Raw genomic sequence first — 21,879 nt, forward strand, 5'->3', positions numbered from 1 at the left:
GCATAAAAAAAACCCCTGGGAGATTCCTATTGGAATCAGAAACACTTCTCAGTGAGCGGTAAGGGAAAAGGAATGAGGGGGAAAATAGTTTGAAAAGATGACAGAATCAGGACTGAGAGGAGATTGATTGGGATTATAGATTCCTTTAAGCAAGTGTCATGAATTTGGAAGATGGTGAGGACTGGGTCTAAGATGGGCTCCCCTGGGCAAGGGACAAAGAAGGAGTGGATGGAAAAAAGAAGGAAAAAGTGTGTGACTATTAGCATTCCTTTGGCACTTATTAACCGGGCTTGTACTTATATATGCTTATTATCTTGGCTTCTGTGTGTGTAAACATGATACATAATCCTTTGAGACTGGGTGGAATTAAAAAAAAAAAACTTGGCCTTTTCTCTGATTCTTTCACCCAACCATTCGCAATTTGTACATCTTGTACTATGAAAGATTTGAACATTTTTACCTGCCCACAAAACCATTTATATCATCGTAGCTGTCGTATATTTCCAAGTAATCAGCCATGCAGGCAGTATCATCCTCAAGGTCGAAGTCAAGAAACTGGATTTTGATCCGTTGGCCATACTTCACTCTTACATGCCAGTAACAGACTTGGTCATCTTCATATTCCTTTGGGTACCCAGGAGTTTTAAAAACATGTTTTGACGCTGTGAAGATTCCACCACAATCTTTTCCTGAGAGAGGAATAACAACGTCAGATCAGATGTCATACTCGTCCCAGATGTCAAATTGTGCCTTTGCAGCCTTTTTAGCGTGGGTTTTTTTTTTTGTGCCAACTTTCTCCAGCTCACCTCTAACAGTCCTGAAAACTAATTTAAATCATATATGCTTTTGTAAATCTGCATATTAAATTGGCTGGATACATTGTTAGCCATCTTTCAAACACATGCTTTTCTCCATATAGCTTACTATTTCCTATCAGTAGAACAAGCTCTTACCACACTGCAGGTTGGCCACCTACAGGTAGCAGTAAATTCAGAAGCCAACAAAAACAATGTACACTTTCGAGGAATCCCAAAGGTGCTTTTCATACTGAGTATGTTTTCATTTCTTCTGAAAGTCTGTAGAGATTCTCAGTCATCCAGGTCTTCAGCTCTGACTGGATGGTGGGGAATGGAAGGATTTATACTCCTTTCAGACAGGAATATAAATCCTTCCTTTCCCCACTATCCTGTCAGAGCTGAAGAAGCCTCTTGGATGAGAAGCGAAATGTCTTCAAAAGAAAAAACAAGAAAGTCCAGTTGCCTCCTGAAAAAGCACCTTCGGGACAACCATGATCTGGATGACTGAGAACCTCTACAGACTTTCAGAAGAAATGAAAACATACTCAGTATCTCTATCCGGGTCATTTTTCTTTTCTTTTCGTATTGCTGTCTAGTCTAACTTCTACTCCTTCACCCTAATTCATTCCTAAATCTCCAAGCACCTAAAGGTAGTCCTCGACTTACAACAGTTCATTTAGTGACTGTTTGAAGTTACAATAGCACTGAAAAAAGCGATTTATGACTATTTTTCACACTTATGACCGTTGCTGCATCCCCATGGTCACGTGATCAAAATTCAGATGCTTGGTAATTGACTCATATTTATGACAGTTGCCTTGTCCTGGGGCCATTTGATCCCGTTTTGCAACCTTCTGATTAGCAAAGTCAATGGGGAAGCCAGATTCACTTAACAACCATGTTAGTAACTTAAGAACTGCACTGATTCACTTAACAACTGTGGCAAGAAAGGTCATAACAGGGCAAAATTCACTTAACAAATGTCTCGCTTAGGAACATAAATTTTGGGTTTAATTGTGATCATAAATCATCTACCTGTATTCAGGGGATTCCACTGCCTTTCTCAAAGGAATAACTGAATAACAGAAATATAAAAATCTGTGTGCTTAATGTGCTTTTAGCAATTCCACAGCCAATACCTTCCAGATATTTACAAGCAGAAACAGGCCAATTCAATGCCTTTCTGCTGAATCTAAGAAGGCATATTTATGTAATTTATTTAAAGTGTTTATATAACCGCACAGCTTGTGCAACTCAACAACCAAGTTATTATCTCAGATGATTAAGAACCATGTTTTGGTTCTCCAGGTCATCCAGATGGGAATATAAAGCAGCAAGTATATCGAAACTATTTTTAACTAGAAAATGGGTTAATACTCTAGCACAGAACACAGCACACAGCACATAAGTCAATTCTTTTTTATTGGAATATGAGACAATCCAAAGTGATATAATGATGAACCCCTCAAGACACAGTTCTACCTGCAGTCTTGTTTTTAAGTTTCAACATCATTCGCTAGTAACGGAGACCTATTTTTTTCTAGAATGGAAAGAACATGACTCACCACCAACCAGTGCAAACAACTTGGTTTAATTAAGCTTTTCATCACCCAAACAATACATTTGGGGGAAAAAAAATCAGATTTGCCTCTCAGAGGATATGGCCAAATAGGAAAGGAAGAGAGGTGGACTATATGTAATTTTATGAACAAGAGGCCTCTCCCATTTTCCTGACATCTGTGAGTGTTTTCTGCACTGAAAGATTATTACATGGAGAAAACTGCAGGATTTTTCAAAGAAGGCACAGTATTGTTGTCCTTATCATTTAGAAAATGTTGCATTTAGGAGAAAGGAAGGAAGGAAGGAAGGAAGGAAGGAAGGAAGGAAGGAAGGAAGGAAGGGAAAGGAAGGAAGAAAGGAAGGAAGGAAGAAGGAAGGAAAAGAAATGAAAGAAAGAAGGGAAAGAAAGAAGGAAGGGAAAGAAAAAAGAAAGAAAGAAAGAAAAAGAAAGGAAGGAAGGAAGGAAGAGAAGGAAAGAAAAAAAGAGAAAGAAAGAAAGAAAGAAAGAAAGAAAGGGGAGGAAAGAACAGAAATCAAGCACCCCCAATATTGAATATAGTGTAGTTTCTGACATTAGACTATTGTGGTCTAATATTATTATGGTAGCTAACATATTATGGAAAATTCTATTTCCATTTAAAAAGATTCCAAAACACAATTGTTTATGAAAAAGAAATGAATCTGTACATTCATTAAACAGGGTTATATTACACTTCAGTGTTGGAAGCACTGAAGTGTTTCCATGACAAAAGAATCAACTGGTGACATCACCATTGCCCAGGGGAGACCCAGTTGGCTCCCCGTTAAGTTGTCCACTGAAGTAGTACCCATCTATCTACTCGCGGTCACCTGCTTTCGAACTGCTGGGTTGACAGGAGCTGGAGCGAGTGATGGGAGCTCACCCTGCCATGTGGCAGCAATGGGTTCCCTAATTAAATAGGGATGAGGCACTTCACATTTGCTTCTAAGCTTTGGAGGATACGACATGGCACCTTCCTCTTTAATAAGACTTATTTTCTGAAATAACTTTCAAAATTGAATCCAAGGTATTGCAGGTCTCTACAGACAAGTAATAATGAAAGATCGCCCAAAATTGAAGATCTTTGTGAAGCATATTCTCTATATTATCCAGTTTAAAAGGTAAAGGTTTCCTTGTCAGTCATGTCCGACTCTAAGGCATGGTACCCATCTCTGTTTCTTGGCTGAGGGAACCAGTGATGTCCAAAGACAATTTCTGTGGTCATGTGGCCAGCATGGCTATGGCTATATGCCAAAGGTGCATGTAACTCTGTCACCTTCCTACCAAAGAAATACCTATTAATCTACTTGCATTTACATGCTTTCAAACTGCTCTCCAGCTGACAAGTTCAGCCACTTTAACCACTGAGTCTTAAATCCCACTTTCAACTCTTCCTTCCCGTAATGGGTTGAGAAATTATTCTAAGCCATAATGCGAGTTGTTTCTTTAGTTTTTTCTTTAATGTACAGACTCAACAGTTATCTGTGGTGTAATGTTAAGTGTGAAGTGAGCTATTAAGTCTTGTTTACCAACCATGGATAAACCAAAGCACGGCTTGGTGTAACATGTTGAATTAACCCCTTTTGAACTGAATAGTTTTAAGAATATTTCACGGAATGATAAAAGTGTCTCCCCTGAGCAGTTCCAGCTTATGAATTACATCTCCGCAACTATCCTAGAGTAACCTCTAACTTCTGGCAACTCAAGTCAGGACTGAATGTCACAAGCAATTAACAATGACAAGCAGAGAGGCCCAAACAGCAACCGCTGGGGTACAGCGATAGCTTAAGAACTGGTTCTGTTGCCAGCGGAAAGTGGACTTGGCAGAAACAACGTTATGTGCTTTGACATGGTTGGAGACTGGAGCCTATCCCGGGGACTAGCCCTGTCTTCACTCGCAGCTGTTTTCCTTACAGTTCGTTCTCCAGAAAGACTCTAGCAAGCAAAGGAATGTTCACAAAGGTTTGAACTTATATTTGTCATTGTAAATGAAGTCTGCCCTGAACGTAGGACAGAAACAAAAGGAGTTGGTTGAAGAAGCAGAGTCTATTGGAATAAGGAATCTAATTTGTTTATGAACTTTAAGTCCTGCTTTCTGCATGTTTCAGTGGAGTGGCTTTTGGCAAATCACTTTGTGTTAGAATACAAGCACAGTATAATTAGGCACAGTACGGGGCTGCTGCTCAGAATGATGTCGATTGCCTAGTTGTTGTCTTTTCCATCTCTCCTGTGGAGTGTTGAATCTCTTACCATGTGATAGATTGTGACAGTACATATTTTATTTTGGAAGACTATTCTGTTTTCTAGGGCACTTCATCATAATTTGGCCATTGAATACTACCTTACTTGTTCGGCAAGAGGTTCTGCTCAATCTTCTTTAGCTGGCATAGGACAAGTTCTTTTTCTCATGCTCCATATTACACATGAAACAGGCTGCGCCACATAAAATGATGTTCTTCAAACAGGCAGGATATCGCTTAGAAATGCTGTAGTGCAGTGACGGCAAACCTTTTGGGTTGGCGGGTCAAAATTTCAGAAAATGCCTAACTTGACTCTGCTGGCATGTCAACTTCCCACTCCAAACAAAAGAGAAGTAATACTTTTTTAATTTAGTTTTTAAAATATACAATTCAATCGTGTGTGTGATCCCCAGAATCTGCCATGCATTGCTTATCTTCAGGCAATGTTCTTTTTTTTGTTGTTGACAGGCCCCTGAGGCCTACCTGAGGCAGCTCTGGGCCACGGGAGGCCTTCATTCTTGGAAGGGCTTTGGAAAATGTTCTTCTGCAGCCTCCAAAAACTGTATGAAAGCACACCCCATTCTGTGTGATTTTTGGAGGTTCTAGAGGCTGCACAAGAGAAGGGTCGAGAAGCTGCACAAAAACATAGCCCATTCTTGGGCTGCCTCTGAAAATTGTGTGAAAATAAGGAGTGCTTTTGAGAATAGTTGTGGGTGTTGGTGACTACTAGCCCAAAACATCATGGTGTATTCCTTTTTACATGCTCTAGTGCAGGGGTGTCAAACTGGTGGCCTGTGGACCGGATGCATCACGTGCAGGCCATCCCAGCTCTGTGAATGGGAAAAAGTCACGAAACGTCATGTGACAGCAACATGATGTGGCGAGTTTGACACCTAGCGTATCCTCCATTGAGCAGGGGGATAGATCAGATTTTTTAAAATGTCCCTTCCAACTCTAGTATTCAATTATACAGTATATTACCCATTCAATATGAAGTTTTCTGTAATACTGCCCATCTTGTGAGCAGTCACTGCTAATAAAATTATTATCCCTGGCTATACCTTCTACATTTCTTTTCTTGTAATGTTATCATTTAAAATTGCCAAGATAATTTTCTCAACCATGAAGCTATGCAATCCTAAATCAAGATATGTTAACGCATCTGATGAAGTAGGTTTTAGCCTATAAAAGCTTTTGCTATCCTTAAGCGTATTGTATTCTTTAAGGAGCCACAGCAGTTAAAGGCAGGTGCTTTTGCAAAGGTGTATCCTTAAGTCTAAATAGCTGTAAAATATATATATTTCATGTTCACGTACCATTAGGATTATAGCAATAGGCGTCCCACTTCTCACTTTTGTTGAGCCGGAACCCATAATCAACGATCCCTGTCTTCCCAAAGCCGCAGTTGCTTCCTGGTTTGACAATAGGATATCCGACTCTTCCCTTAGATAACCAGCCAGCAGCACACATATGGAAGCCTGAGGGATGAAAGGCAAGTGTCATACAAGACAAGTATTGGCTAAGAGGGAATGCTGAACTTCAGGTTCACAATTTCTTGTGCTCATTACCACCATACAATACAGTCCCAGTTATTTAAAAATGAATTAGGGTTTGCTAGCAAAACAGTTTCCACCCTAGACACAGAGGAATGTATATCCCTGGTTCATATTTTTTCAACTGTGTCATCTTTGCCTTTTAGCACAAAAAGAACTGTTTCACTTTATACAATCAAAACTTATTAGGAGGCACAGGCTGAGTAAATTGTACTGTAGTCCTGAGCATCTTTATTCAAAGATGCCTAATTAACATAAAACATTACACTACTGTAGTCTTGGTGAGTTAATTTCTATTCTACCCAGAATGCAAATCTATTTGACACAACACCATCCACTGTAGAATACACACGTTGTGTTTCAGAACATGTACATTTATTCCTTATAAAGGTAAAGTTTTCTCCTTTCCAGCCGTGTCTAACTCTAGGGGGCGCTGCTCATCTCCATTTTTTAGCTGAGGGAGCTAGAGTCGTCCGAAGACAAGCAAAAATATTTTGTAATAATTTAAACACATCATTCTGTACTTTGATTCTGAAAAAAAAATATAAACCTTTGTTAATATTTTCTGAAATAACTTTCAAAATTGAATCCAAAGTACTGCAAATATAAATATAAACAAATCTTTGTTTATATTTTTCTCCTGCTGCTGAAATATCTTTGACTTGCCTTATTCTGAATTTTCTGTTCAACAAATGAGGCTGTTCATATTTTACTTGATAGTGCAAGCCCAAGCCACATATAGTTAATATTGGCCACTGGTTTACATCATGTATGTGAATGCACTTTACCTTGGTGCAGTAGTGAAATCCAAATTTTTTTACTACTGGTTCTCTGGGCGTGACTTGGTGGGCACGGCTTGGTGAGCGTGGCAGGGGAAGGATACTGCAAAATCTCCATTCTCACCCCACTCTGGGGCCAGCCAAAGATGGTATTTGCTGATTCTCCGAACTACTCAAAATTTCCACTACCGGTTCTCCAAACTGCTCAAAATTTCCACTACTGGTTCTCTAAACTGCTCAAAATTTCCACTACCAGTTCTGCAGAACCTGTCAGAACTTGTTGGATTTCACCCCTGCTTTGGTGAAAGTTCCAGGACTATGTTGTACTGATTGTATGGATATTTTAAAATGTATCTGTCCAGCATACAATCAACTCAAGATCAAATGGATGTGTATCCTAGTACACAGAGTTCTCAGAATATTGCCCTTTGTGCTGCTTATAACCTACTTTTTGAAACATGGGCAGGTCTTTAACAAAACAAAATAAAAAGCCTGTGATGGATAAATATCACAAAGTTTGTTAACCACTAGATGGCCACAAAGGGTTGGAGTTTTTGGTGCTGCCATCTAGAGATTGACCATATTTATTCAGCCCACATATGGAAATGAATTGATACATACATTCAAGTCTTATTATCCTGTGCAGTGCTTGTTCTAATGGATTATACTCTCTAGTGACATCAACTACACCATTGTACCTATTTTTCTTGCAGCCTCCAATTGCTTGAGTGTTGCTAACTGTCCTCCTTCATATGCACACACCGACTTTGCCTCATCGTAAGTCAGCTGGTATTTCCCAGACCGTCCTTCTCTGTGATACACTCCTGCTGCTCGTTCTGTTAATTCAAAGTAAAAGTTGCAATGAATATTAAAAAAAGAAAAGCTGGCATAATGACTACCATGTTGGAAAACTAAAGCATGGAGATTTCTACTCCCCTTGGATTTTTAAAACCTTGCTGAGTTCCTGACTGAAAATAAGGGAGGAGTGATCTCATTAAGACCAGAGGAAAATTCTGTACCTGCTCCAGACCTGGAACTGATTAGCATTGGGAATGTAATTCTTGGAGACACCAATTTGTTCTTTGGTATCCCTCAAATCTGCTGGCTTATTGCATTAAAAACAATTTTTATTTTAAAAAACAAAAACAAAGGAAAAGATGTCTGAGATGCTGAGGAGCATAGGCACTGCCTCCAGGGCATCTGTACTGCCAAGAACACTTCTCACCCCAAATGAGTCTTTAAACTTCATTATAAAAATAGCTTTTAAAGAAATGGCTGGCTCCATCCACTATTTTGTTTGGGTATGTGGCTGCCTGCCTAGAAAAAGGACAAAAGGTGGAAGAAGCTGTAGGGACCGTCCTGTGGAAGATGGGATAGATCAACCCTGTAAATAAATCAGTGTTTGGAACAGTTTAAGTCCTAATTGCTATGTACCTTTTTCTTTTGTGATGCCTCAGGGATCTGTTTTGAGAGTGTACTTTCAACATCCTAAATTTTCAATGCCCATCAACGCCATGACCCATCCCGAAAGTTCTGGGATCCCCAGATTAATACCGTGTTTTCCCGAAAATAAGACCCTGTCTTACATTTTTTTGAACCCTGAAATAAGCACTTGGCCTTATTGCCATGCACTCAAAAGCCTGATTGGGCTTATTATCAGGGGATGTATTATTTTGGGGGAAACAGGGTAGATGTAGTAGCATTTCCTACAACCAAGAAGGTCTTGGATTCCCATCTCCTATTCCTATTCTTTTGTCTCCTTTAGCCAAGGGTCCCCATCCCCAGTCGAAGGATTGACACTGGTCTGCAGCATACCAAAATCCAGGCCACGTAACTCTGATGTTCTATGTACTAGTTCTATAAGCAAAACTACATCCGACGGTTGCAGACAGCATGTATAACCATGCTCCCTCCAGCCTACGGAAAAATGAAACCAGTGCCTGGTGCCCAAAAGGTTGAGGGCCAATAGTTTAGCCTCTGACACCACAGTTACAGGGATAAGGATTATGGAAGTACTGCAATAGCTGGGAGATGAGATGAAAGCCTCCTGTTCCTATATTATAACATCTACAATATTCTTTTCAGGAACTAGAGGATGGCTGTCCAATTGTATTTAGAGTAAAACAGCAGAAATAAATCTGTTTTGTCCCCATGCTAAGGACAGTGTTTTTGCTGGCCTTTGGCGGTCAGAAATTGATCTGATTTAATTAGAAGAATAGCGTTAAAGTGTTAGTAAGCCTTAAGTGAAAAACTGGTTGTGTTCCAAGAACATATTTTCCCAAATCAAGATTGGAAGGTGGGGTTTTATGTTTGTTTGTTTGTTCTAACATAGGCATGGAGAATTCCCAGCATCCACATGTGGGCCATATTAGGAACAGTCAAGTGGTGCAGAAATGATGTAATAAAAATAATAGTTGTTATTACAAAATTATAATTATATAACATTAATTATATGATATATAAATATTAAAAGCACATAAATTCATATGCCACTCGATTCCCAATGGCTCTAGGCAGTAACCATGTAAAGCACAATTAAGAACGCATGGAGTGTTTTTGCTGCCTCAAGTTGAGTGAAGAACTCAAACTCCTTTTTTGCAGTCCTCACAGTGATCTCGAGAAGGCACCAAAGAATGATAATAGCATGGATTTTCCCAAACCGACAAACAGTGTTATGTTGTTTTGAATTTAGAATAACACAAAAATTGTTGGATAAACTTTAAAACAGAGCAATAAAGCAAAACAAAGAAATTCTTTCTTTCAAAGAGAGGGAAAGGAAAGGCCACGTGATGCATATGTAGTCCATTTTGTATCATCATTTGGTCCATTTAGCCTTGGGAGAGACTCAGCAAAAGCCATTATTCCAAAAATTAAGTTGACCAAACTGCTCTGTACATACAATCTATGCTGCTTTCCTCTCTTCCTTTTCTACCTTGAAGTAAATTACAATTGTCCTTAGCTTTCATCTGTCCTTTGCCTAAAATCCATTGAAAGATACAAAGAGTTCCTGAACAAGTGGGGAGCAAGTAGGCCACATTATTAACCTCACCACAGGTCTGAATTCTGTGAATTATTATGAAGGAAACCTGCTTGTTGACAAATGGCTATAGATAGCCAAAGATGACCAATTAACAGAAAGTAAACTTGTGAGGTAGCTTCCTTCCATCTTTTCTAGATTGAGTTGTGCAAAATTTCATGTGCAGACAAGGAATTGTCTCCAGAATGACTCTGGAAATCATAGAACCATCCTGAAAAAGGCAAGATTTGGCATGGTCTGAAAGTAAATGGAGTATTCTACAATATTTTGGAACATTTTACACACTTACTTTTTCACTATCCTGCCATTCCAGGAGATTGACTATCAGTTCCAATTGTGGTTATTCTTTAACACAGGTAGGCATATATGCAATCAACTGGCCTGCAACCACTCAGCATTTTTATTTCCTGAGCTTTTATGAATCTGAGGGCATTGTTAAAAACAAAAACAACAGTGCAGACTAATACTTTGCTTTATAAGTGCCAAATTTCATATACATTTTATTTACAATTATTTATTTATTTATTTGGTCAAATTTATATGCTGCCCTTCTCCCGAAGGACTTGGGGCGGCTCACAAAGGATTAAAACCGTAGAACAGTAAAAATAAATTAATTTAGATAAATTAAAAATACAACAATTAAAACCCATATTAAAACCAAACTAAAAACACCCGCAGGTCAGGCAATTTGTTTAAAAAGCCACATCTTTAGGTCCTTGCGGAAGGAGCAGAGGTCGGGAGCCGTGCGGAGCCCGGTGGGTAAACCATTCCAGAGGGTCAGTGCGCTCACAGAGAACACCCTCATCCTGGGTGCCGTCAGCCGACATTGCCCAGCCGTCAGCTCCCAGAGGAGGGCTGCCCTATGCGAGTGTGCTGGTCAGTGAGAGGCTGGCAGTAGGTGCTCCTGCAAGTACCCCGGGCCCATGCCATGAAGGGCTTTATAGGTAAGCACCAGCACCTTAAAGCGGATTTGGAGGACCACTGGTAACCAGTGCAACTTGCGCAGGAGAGGTGTAACACGGGAGTAATGGGAAGCTGTGCGGCTGCATTTTGGACCAGCTGGAGCCTCCGGGTGTATCCCAAGGGCAGCCCCATGTAGAGGGCATTGCAGTAATCCAGGCGAGAGATGACAAGAGCGTGGGTGACATTAATGATTTTAATGTTAAAAAACAGAATGAAGTAAGGACCCTGACAAGACAGAATGATTTTTAAAAGTGAAACCAGAAACATTGTAAGTAAAATAGGTACCGATGGGGTGAATTATAGATATTTAGTATACGCACCTTTATTCCATAATGTTCAGATTAGGGTATAATGTTCAGATAATGATAGGCCCATTCTATGAATGCTATTTTGGAAAATTAAATGTATAGCAGTAGAATACTAGAAATTTTGGGCTTTGGAAGAATGAAACATATTATTTTTAGGGAGCTAATAGAATTGTAGTTATTACAGAAATGTACATCAATAAATAAAATATAATTAAATTTAATTTAATTAATTAAATGTAGATAAATAATGAATCAATGTCATCTTAAATCAGCATTCTTCATTTTAATAGCATTTGAGATATGTTATGAACAGCCTGTAAATAAGTACGGTCTATACATTAGTGCAGGATTGGCTAATCTTCTGTAAGGAGATGGATAACAAGGGTTTTAGGTTTTTTTAAACACAAACAAAAATATTTTATCTTACTTTCACATCCTTCCAGCTTGACTAATTGATTGTCCATGAATGCACGCCTCATATGGTATTTTATTTAGATTTAGAGATTGAATTTCCCCTCTCGTGCTCAAACAATTGGGGCAGGGTTCTCTGTTTATTCCAAAATTATTTCGTAACAGTAGCAACTTACTAGACTGATGTAATTTGGCTACTCACAGGATCTACCATGAGTAACTTTCCCAGGTTTCTTTGGAAAAACCCATCAATGACATATTGTTGGATCAGCTCAAGAAATGATGTAAACAGCATGAATGCAGCAACTGACTGAACTTGGATGGGTGAGAGGCATGAAGGGGGCAAATAGAGCTCTCTGGGCCCCCAGGCAAATTTTACAGATGTCTCCCCCCTCCCCACTTGTGCCACAGGATGAGAGAACTCAGGCACTGAGTGTCTATGGTGATTCTCAGTCATCCAGGTCATAGTTGTCCCAAAGGTGCTGTTTCAAAAGGCAACTGGACTTGCTTTTCCTTGAAGACATTTAGCTTCTCATAAAAGAAGCTTCTTAAGTCAGAACTGGAGAAGCTTCTTGGATGAGAAGCAAAATGTCTTCAAGAAAAAACAAAGAAAGTCCAGTTGCCTTTTGAAAAAGCACCTTTGGGACTCAGGCACCGAGCTCTATGAGGCTGTAAAAATCAAGGGAGGACAGAAGAAAAGGAAGAACACAGTCACATAGGCTACTTTTAACTGTGGGGAAACCATGATCAGTGGTGTCTGTGGGGGGAGCAAGCGGGTTTTAAGTATTGTAGTGCATTGGAATACACACCCTCTCCAGTGGTGGAATTCAATTTTTTTTTACTACCACTTCTGTGGGCGTGGCTTGGTGGGTGTGGTGTGGCTTGGTGGGCATGGCAGGGGAAGGATACTGCAAAATCTCCATTCCCACCCTGTTCTGGGGCCAGTCAGAGGTGGTATTTGCCGATTCTCTGAACTACTCAAAATTTCTGCTATCGGTTCTCCAGAACCTGTCAGAACCTGCTGAATAGCACCTCTGACCTTTACTACACGCATCCGGATGCTGCTGACCAGTTCGGTATATTTGTTATGGATGACAGTTGCTTGTTTATTCTGTGTGATTTGCAGCATACCATAACAGAGTGGAAAATAGAACAGACAAGACCAAGTAAACAAACAGCAACCAATCCTTCAAATCCTCTTAAGTAAAACTGTTTGGGCAGCTTTGTGGAAGGATGATACGACTGAGGCCAGATGTTCCTTTAGTGAAAGGATAGCTCAAAGCACCATGGTTACCATGGAAAACTTGCCTCTGAGCCCAAGCCTTCTCATCTCTCATCTCTCTCTCTCTTGGTTTTTGCAGCCCAACTGTGGCATTTCTATTCTCTTTCTCCTTGTTCTTTCACAAACAGGAAAGAAAAGAACATCTGGAAGAGGAAGACAGTGCCCTACAATAATTCCAGGGAAATCACCAGGGCTTCCAATCCCTTTGGCTCTAACAGTGCTGCTACAGCTAAAGCAGTGCCTGACTTGGGAGGAGCAGCAGCCACCATGGGGACTCCCCATTTGCTTCTCAATCCTTCTGTGGAGCTGTTCCATTAGATTTCCTGCTGGGGCCTCACACCTGGACTATCATGGTGGGTACAGCAATCCAGAGGAACACTAGGTATAGCAGAAAAATACATAGAAAAATCTATTTCTTTCGTTTTGCAGTCTAGTGATCACCTGAATTTCTGAAAGCCAGGTAAGCTTGTTAGACTTACCTTGTGTGATCAGATTTTGTTGAAAGTCTGGGGCAAGAAATGGCCAGAATGGGAGCTTTGTAGAGCTCCCTGCTTTCCCTGCCATCTCTATATTAAGCCTCTGAATCAGAGATGGGTTTCAGCAGGTTCTGACCAGTTCTGAAGAACCAGTAGCGGAAATTTTGAGTAGTTCAGAGAACTGGTAATACCACCTCTGACTGGCCCCACCCCCATCTATTCTCTGCCTCCCGAGTCCCAGCTGATTGGGAGGAAATGGGGATTTTGCAGTATCCTTCCCCTGGAGTGGGGAGGGAATGAAGATTTTACAGTATCCTTCTCCTGCAATGGGGTGGGAATGGAGATTTTACAGTATCCTTCCCCTGCCACGCCCACCAAGCCATGCCCACCAAGCCATGCCATGCCCACCAAGCCACACCTACAGAACCCGTAGTAAAAAATTTTGAAACCCACCACTGCTTTGAATAGCATTAAGTAGCATACAACAATCTGAGCAGGTTAAAAAAATAGCTTAAAAATGAGAAAGTGAGTAAGTTCTAAAGCAATATCAGCCTAGAGGCATCTGAAAGGCCCTATTGTTCTGTTATGAAAGATAAAGGAGAGAGATTTTGCCTTATTTGCAAGGCATAATCTTCTATGGTGCGGTCCTACTTAAAAACATCCTACACTAGATCTTTGTCTCGTTGAAGGACTGACCAGTAATTGTACTAATGACTATTTATACATCATGCTGGGCCATATTTCATTTTAGTCATGCCTTGTTGAATAAACCTCTGTGGCCAGATATACATTTGCCAAGCCAAAATGAAACAAATAGACATTATGGCTTTATGCAAAATGAAAATAGAAGTGTTATCTTCCCATATATATATATATATATATATATATATATATATATATATATATATATATATATACATTTGCTTATTTTCTTTTAGTGCTTGTACATATGCAGCAGTGGTGAAATCCAATTTTTTTTACTACCGGTTCTGTGAGCGTGGCTTGGTGGGCGTGGTGTCGCTTGGTGGGCGTGGTTTGGTGGGTGTGGCAGGAGAAGGATACTGCAAAATCTCCATTCCCACTCCACTCCAGGGGAAAGGATACTGCAAAATCTCCATTCCCACCCTACTCCAGGGGAAAGGATATTGCAAAATCTCCATTCCCACCCCACTCTGGGGCCAGCCAGAGGTAGTATTTGCCGGTTCTCTGAACTGCTCAAAATTTCTGCTACCGGTTCTCCAAACTGCTCAAAATTTCCGCTACCGGTTCTTCAGAACCTGTCAGAACGTGCTGGATTTCACCCCTGATATGCAGTCATAACAGGATCACTCCTTGTATAACATTAACCTTTACTTCCTCCATAACATACAACTTTTTATTTGGGATTTGGGAGAGCTATAACATTTACATAATTAAAGATAATATAGCCAGTTGAATATCAGTTTTAAAAGATACTTAGTTGTAAGCTACGTATTTATTTTAAAAATAAATTTTAAACTCAATTAATTTTAACAGAGAATTAAAAATGTGCTTTAATCTCTTCCACTGATACGCATGCCATAAAGGTACAGTATGTTCTCCAAATTCTAAAAGTCTTGATAAAGGCTATACATTTACTAAACCAAGTCATAGTTTAGAAAATAACATCCCAGCTATGGAATTGCCAAGAAGGATTTATTGAAAGGTCAGAAGAAGAAGGGTATGTGACAATTCTTTAAGTCAGATAGAACAAAGAAAATGGAAAGGAAATTTGGGATGGAAATGTGTTTGTTTACCTCAGACACTGTTTCAAAGTTTGCTGGGAAGGAGAAACAAGCAAATTGGTTCTGATGAGGTGTAGAAAGAAGTGTTATATTGTATTGTTTTAAGGTCCATCTCTCTTGAGAATCTATAATACTGGGAAAGCCGGTGACCAGTAGTAAGTTGATTCAATTACAATGGTGATGGGTGTACTGTTGGAGCACAGTTTGGCTTGAGGGGTCAATCATGGACAGATTAGCCTGGAGTAGGTCTATCCAAATCAGAACTGGGGAATGATGGCCCCTTTATGACTTGAGGACTTCAACTCCCTGGCTGGCTCATGAATTCTTGAGGTTGAAATCCTCAAGTCATAAAGGGGCCATCACTCCCTACTCTGGTCCAGTGGTGGGTTGCCCCTGGTTTGCACTGGTTCTATAGAACCGGTAGTAAAACCAGTGAGAGGCTCCGCCCACCCACCCTGACATCATCAAAATGCTTCTGTGCATGTCCCGCTGCGAACCGGTAGTAAAGGTAAGTAGAACCCACCTCTGCTCTGGTCTATATGATCACTAAGAGTCAATGCCAACTTGATGGTATCTAACAAATGCTAACCTATTTCCATCCTTAACAAAATAGGTGTTTATAGTTACAAAGCTAGAGATAAATTTTGGCTGCTATACTAGGTGAAAAAAAGCCCAATAAGACAAATTAAGTACTGCAGTAGCACCTAAAGGTGCTGAAAGTATACCCTCTCACAGAATTCAATGGAGAGGGCATGAGAGCTTGCTGTTGACTGGGTAAAACATTCTTTTTACTTATTGTATAAAAAATAAATCTATTTGATGGCCAATCTTCTGATGGCCTTATTAGGCCCTATTCTCTCAACATGTCACTGTCTTGTGTAATGTGCAGTTATACATACAGGATAAATCAATCAATCAAAATGGTTCTGGATCAGGGGTGGGTTCTACTTACCTTTACCACCGGTTCGCAACGGGATCATGTACCTTGCTTCTGCGCAGAACCTTCTGTGCATGCGCAGATCGCCAATGACAACATCCCGGGCGGTGGGCGGGGCCTCCCGCCGGTTTTACTACCGGTTCTTGCGAACCGGTCCAAACTGGGGGCAACCCACCACTGTTCTGGATTTTGTTCTTCACCAACAACAATCCACTTTATACTTTTTATAATAGTGTAGGTATAGTAAATCCTGCTACAGAGTGCATTGTATCTGGGAGATGGAGAATTGAAAGCTCTGGTATCAAAGCACAGGAAAAAATCCCATCTGGATATCATTAGAGTCCCATCTGGATATCATTCCTCAAAGCACTTTGAGGAAGTCCTTCTCCCTGGGAGGCTTGAGAAAAAAGCTTCTTTTCTAATAGGATGTGAAAATCTAAACACCATTTGCACATATTTATGCTTCTCTACTATGGCAACCAGCAGGAGTAATACATGGGAATATGAGCTTCTCCTTCATGGTGGAACATCAATTTTATTTTATTTTTGGCTTAGAGATGCCACAGCTATATTCACTTTAGCAATCCATGTCTGTCAAGCCTCCCACTTGTAGCTTAAATCAGGATGGCATTGAAGTTCCATTTGAACTGCATGAAGCTTTTAAGAAAGGGAAAGGATCCAGTGGCTGAGATGGCACAAGATTGGAACTGTTTGGGGTTCAGGGTGTTGTGGTAACTCAGCCACTGCCTTAGCATGTTGCCTTTATAGGTAGGCCTCAACTTATGACCACAATTGACCCCAAAATTTCTGTTGCTAAGCAGATAGTTGTTAAGATAGTTGAGTTTTGCCCAATTTAACAACCTTTCTCGCCACGGTTATTAAGCGAGTCACTGCAGTTGTTAAATTAGTCACACGGTTGTTAAGGGAATCTGGCTACCCCAGTGGCGGGTTTCAAATTTTTTTACTAACGGTTCTGTGTGCATGGCTTGGTGGCCGTGGCAGGGAAAGGATACTGTAAAATCTCCATTCCCACCCCAATCCAGGGGAAGGTTACTGCAAAATTCCCATTTCCTCCTGATCAGCTGGGACTTGGGAGGCAGAGAATAGATGGGGGCGGGGCCAGTCAGAATTTCTACTACCGGTTCTCTGAACTACTCAAAATTTCTATTACCGGTTTTCCAGAACTGGTCAGAACCTGCTGAAACCCACCTCTGGGCTACCCAATTAATTTTGCTTGTCAGAAGGTCACAAAAGGGGATCACATGATCCCGGGACATTGCAACCTTCATAAATATGAGTCAGTTGTCAATGCTTGGAGAGAGGAATGGTCCAGGATACCTTCTTGTTGCCTGATCATCAGTGATCCCTCTACCAATCCACCTGGTTTTAGTTTAGTTTAGTTTAGTTTAGTTTAGTTTAGTTTAGTTTAGTTTAGTTGATTTGTATACCGCCCTACTCCCGAAGGACTCAGGGCGGTGAACAGCCAAGCAATAAAATACATAAATACACAAAATTTAAAAACCAGATAAAATCAAATTAAATCATTTTGGCCCAGACAGATTAAAACACCCCAATAATTTAAAAACAGATTAAAATTTACATATTAATATATTAATATATTTTAATATAATATAATATTATATAATATATTAATAAAGGAGAATTGTAGCTCAGAGTTGAAATGAGGGGCCCTTGGTGATCTCTGAGCTGGGTTGTTTCCTTATGGACTTCTCATGACCCAGCTAGGGAACATCATCAGTGCTAGAAGGGAGTGGGGTTTGGGAGGAGGAAGAGGAAGAGAAGATTCTGGGGCCCTTGGTGATCTCTGAGCTGGGTTGTTTCCTTATGGACGTCTCATGACCCAGCTAGGGAACATCATCAGTGCTGGAAGGGAGTGGGGTTTGGGAGGAGGAGGAAGAGGAGGAGGAGGAGAAGGAGGAGATTGTGGGGTTCTTGGTGCTCTCTAAGCTTGCTTGCTTGTATTTATTTATTTATTTATTTATTTATTTATTTATTTATTTATTTATTTATTTATTTATTTATTTATTTATTTATTTATTTATTTTTCAGATTTCTATACCGCCCTTCTCCTTTCGGACTCAGGGCGGTGAACGTCTTTTCTTGAAGACGTTTCATTACCCAACCAGGTAACATCAGTTTTGACAGTTTTGATCTGCCTTGCCCTGTCTGGTTGAAATAGAACAGAATTAGGTGTGATACTGGAAGAAGTGCCTCTGTCCTGGATCAGTGGGGATAGAAAACGTCCCCTTCTTGCGATTGTGAGGCTGATATGCAAACTATTAAACATACCATGCAAGATTGCCCATGACATGAGTCCCCTGGTTCCCTAGAAGAACTGCATGAAGTAATGCTAGAGGAAATCAGATGGATAACTGATTTGGACATCCAGTTATAAGGCCACTGCCATATCTCCATAGAAGTTGTATATAATTACATGGATTGTGTGTGTACTTTTCTTCTGTCATGTTTTTACCATATACTAAATAAATAATAAGTTATCAAGTGCCTGAATTTTGATCACATGACTACAGGGTCATAAGTTTGAAAAACAGTCATAAGTCACTTTTTTCAGGGCTTTTGTAACTTCAGACAGTCACTAAACAAATTGTTATAAATTGAGGACTACCTAAATCCTCCTAAGCTATTAGAAGCACCCTCCTTTTCTCTTTTCTCTCCCTCCTTATCTTTGTCAGCCGATCAGTCTAGTACTCTTTCTTCTCTTGTTTTGGGGTAGTTCTTGCCAACTTGAAGATGTAGGCACGGTTTATCTTTTCCCAAATACTGATAGAGACTGCAGAGAAAAGCTTGGAAGTCTGGGTACAGCTGCAAGTCAGTGGTGGGTTGCTACCAATTTGCCCCGGATTGGGCAAACTGTAGTGGTGGCAGCGGGAGGCTCTGCCCATCCACCTGGATGTCTCTGCGCATGCGCAGAAGCATTGCGCATGCGAGCAAGTGCGCACCCACGAGCGAACCGGTAGCGGCCGAAATTGAAACCCACTTACTGCTGCAAAGTCTAAGACCCCCAGTTTAAATGACATATTGGAGTATGATGGTTAAAAAGCATGCATTCCAGAGAGGACAAAATGCATGCTCATTTAATCAGAGTTTTTTTTGTTGTGTGTCATATGAACATAATCAGTGTTGGGGGGGGGGAGATTATCTTTTGGCTTGAGGTGGAAGGGGCAATTGCCTCAAGCCCTGAAGGAAGGAAGATGTGAATGTAATAAATAATGATATTACTTAATGTTTTCCTTTCCAAGTGCTCAAATCTGCATTTAAATTGTTTTAATGAAAAGTGGTTATTCTGGTGTTTGCCCTCACATGTGAGAGAATTACTGAAGGATTCCATTTCCTCTCTTATAGACACCTGAAGAGTGCAATATTTAATTTGGAAATGCTCTATCCCAGGTCAATGCTTATCTTAAATTATTTTTTTTCTTTCCTTGCTGCTGATACTCTCTCTGTCCCCTTCCCCCTTTGTCTCTGTATGTGTTAAATGAATCCAGAAAGAATGAAAAGCCAAGGTTACTTTAGAAAAAAAGATGTAGAATTTATATATATATATATATATATATATATATATATATATATATATATATATATATATACACACATATACACATACACATATACATACACATACACATACACATATATATATACATATACATATACATATACATATACATATACATATACATATACATATACATATACATATACATATACATATACATATACATATACATATATTTGTGACTTTAATTGACCTCTATAGAAATAGAAGTGGTATTATTTGGGCCATGTCAGATTTAAAATATCCTATCCCAGAGCTGCTATAGAGGGCTACAATGTTGTACGTGGGATGGAAGCTGTCTCACTTTTGGAAGTTACAGCTTATTTAGACATTTATGACTTTTTTTTCTATTTAAAAAGAAAGTTTCCACAGCAAGTGATAACAGTATTAAAAATAAAATTAGAAAAAGAGTAGACGGAAAAAACAAGGAAGAGCACGTGACCAGAGCATTCTGTCAAGACACAAGGATTATGAAGTTCGGGATGAGTTCTAGGCATGACCCATATCAAGCCAAGAATTATTTTCAACAGCAAGTATAAATGGGGTATGGGTAACATGCATATGTAAATGTTGTCATATGCAAAATAAGTACATACTTTTTTTTTTTGTATTTATAATGCCATGCATTGAATAACACTCAAGACAACAAGGTATCTGCCAAATGGAATTAAAAAAATGTATTCTTCTTTGTAAGACGGGGGGACGGATAATGTCTATGAAACCCAAGCCTCATCTTCAGACAAGATTACTGAACCTTTCACAAGATGAATTAATATTTAAAAAGACGTGAACTTGCATGTGTCGAGTTCCAGGAAACACCCCCAACGAAAGAAGACTCCAAGGCTTGAAGTTCCTCAAAGTTCCATTTTATTAGAGATGTCATATTGGCACATCTGGGAAAACCCAAATCTGAAAGCTTCCAGGTTTTCCCCACCCAAAAAAAAGTCCAAGTCCCACATGTCCATCACATGTTCTAATCAAAGCACTGTGCCAACTGGAGATGCCTCCCAGTCACACCCTTCCAGGTGCAGGGCAAGATGTCCTTGACTCTCTGAGAAAGGAATGTTATTATGACTACATATCACCCATGCTCTATACAATCCCCCCTCCCAGTTTCCCACAACAGTAAATGTGGCAGGCCTGAAGGCCCAATGCAAAAGCTTTCAGGCCTACATGTGTTTCACTGAACTATTACCATGTCTTTCTCTCTATCCTTATAAGTAGAAAGAAACTAAGCACCAAGCCAAACTGATCCTTCAACCCACTCTTTGCCCTCCCCCCCAAAAAAACCCCACACCATCTCCAAGAAATATCTTTTTCTGCTTCCCTCTGCAACAGTGGGCATTGATATTCTGTGTTGAACGCAGCATATTCAACTTAGCGAGACGTCATGATGGCTGAACGTTGTCCACTATCATTCAAATAACTTCTGAAATAATGCTTCCATTCTGAACCAGCAAGGGAGTGGTTTAAAGGCAACATTAAGTTATCTCGTGGAAGCTCAGTGTACCTATCATGCGTCTTGCTTTGGCCCAGGATATTCTGCCCAAAACAAACAGCTATGATGAATTTTAGCAGGTCAGTCCAGAAGGGCTCTGGGCCAGCAACATGGGCCTGGAAGAGTTGCAGATTTCTCCCCATTCATTAATCTATAAGCTGCGGTTTATGAATCACAGTGGCTGACTTCACAGAAGACACTAAACTGAAACCAAGCCAAACTCATTCCGAAATAACATAATGTGATAACCAGGCCCTTGGATAAAATTATTTGGAACACATACAAAACTGCTTTTTAATGATATACGGTTCCTCCATCAAACCCAGCACTATTCTGATTAGCAAGAGCTACCTAAAATATGCTTCTGGAGGTTTCCTCAGGCTAATATCTGTTCCACCCCCCCCAGCAGAAAACAACAACATTTCCAGTATTTCTCCATCTTATGTTGTGAATGAGGAATTGGAAAGAGGAGTTTTAACTGGGGTTTGAACTAGTGGTGCCACTCCAGTGAATGGGCAATTATATTTCAGTAAGATGAATAAATAAAAAGGTTTCCTACCCTCTGTTTGCTTACACTGCCAGAATCTTTTTTTAAAAAAATTGGAAAGAACAATGTCTGAACCAGGAAAAGTTTCCCACAATACGCTATTGTTTCGCT

General features: G+C 40.0%; 1 protein-coding gene across 1 annotated transcript in view; it reads right to left on the reverse strand.

Annotated features, from left to right (window-relative positions):
• TNFAIP6 (TNF alpha induced protein 6) overlaps positions 1–21,879 on the reverse strand; it is a 29,067-nt gene that overhangs the window by 5,428 nt on the left and 1,760 nt on the right. The window contains exons 2-4 of the mRNA XM_070957004.1: positions 7,647–7,784; positions 5,933–6,094; positions 461–689 (exon numbers count right to left, since the gene is read on the reverse strand). Of these exons, the coding sequence (XP_070813105.1) occupies positions 461–689; positions 5,933–6,094; positions 7,647–7,784 (529 nt within the window). The remainder of the gene's footprint in view (positions 1–460; positions 690–5,932; positions 6,095–7,646; positions 7,785–21,879) is intronic.

Source organism: Pituophis catenifer, unplaced genomic scaffold, assembly GCF_029215685.1.
Source record: "Pituophis catenifer annectens isolate HBS135680 unplaced genomic scaffold, rPitCat1.0.hap2 SCAF_1, whole genome shotgun sequence".
NCBI lineage: Eukaryota > Metazoa > Chordata > Lepidosauria > Squamata > Colubridae > Pituophis > Pituophis catenifer.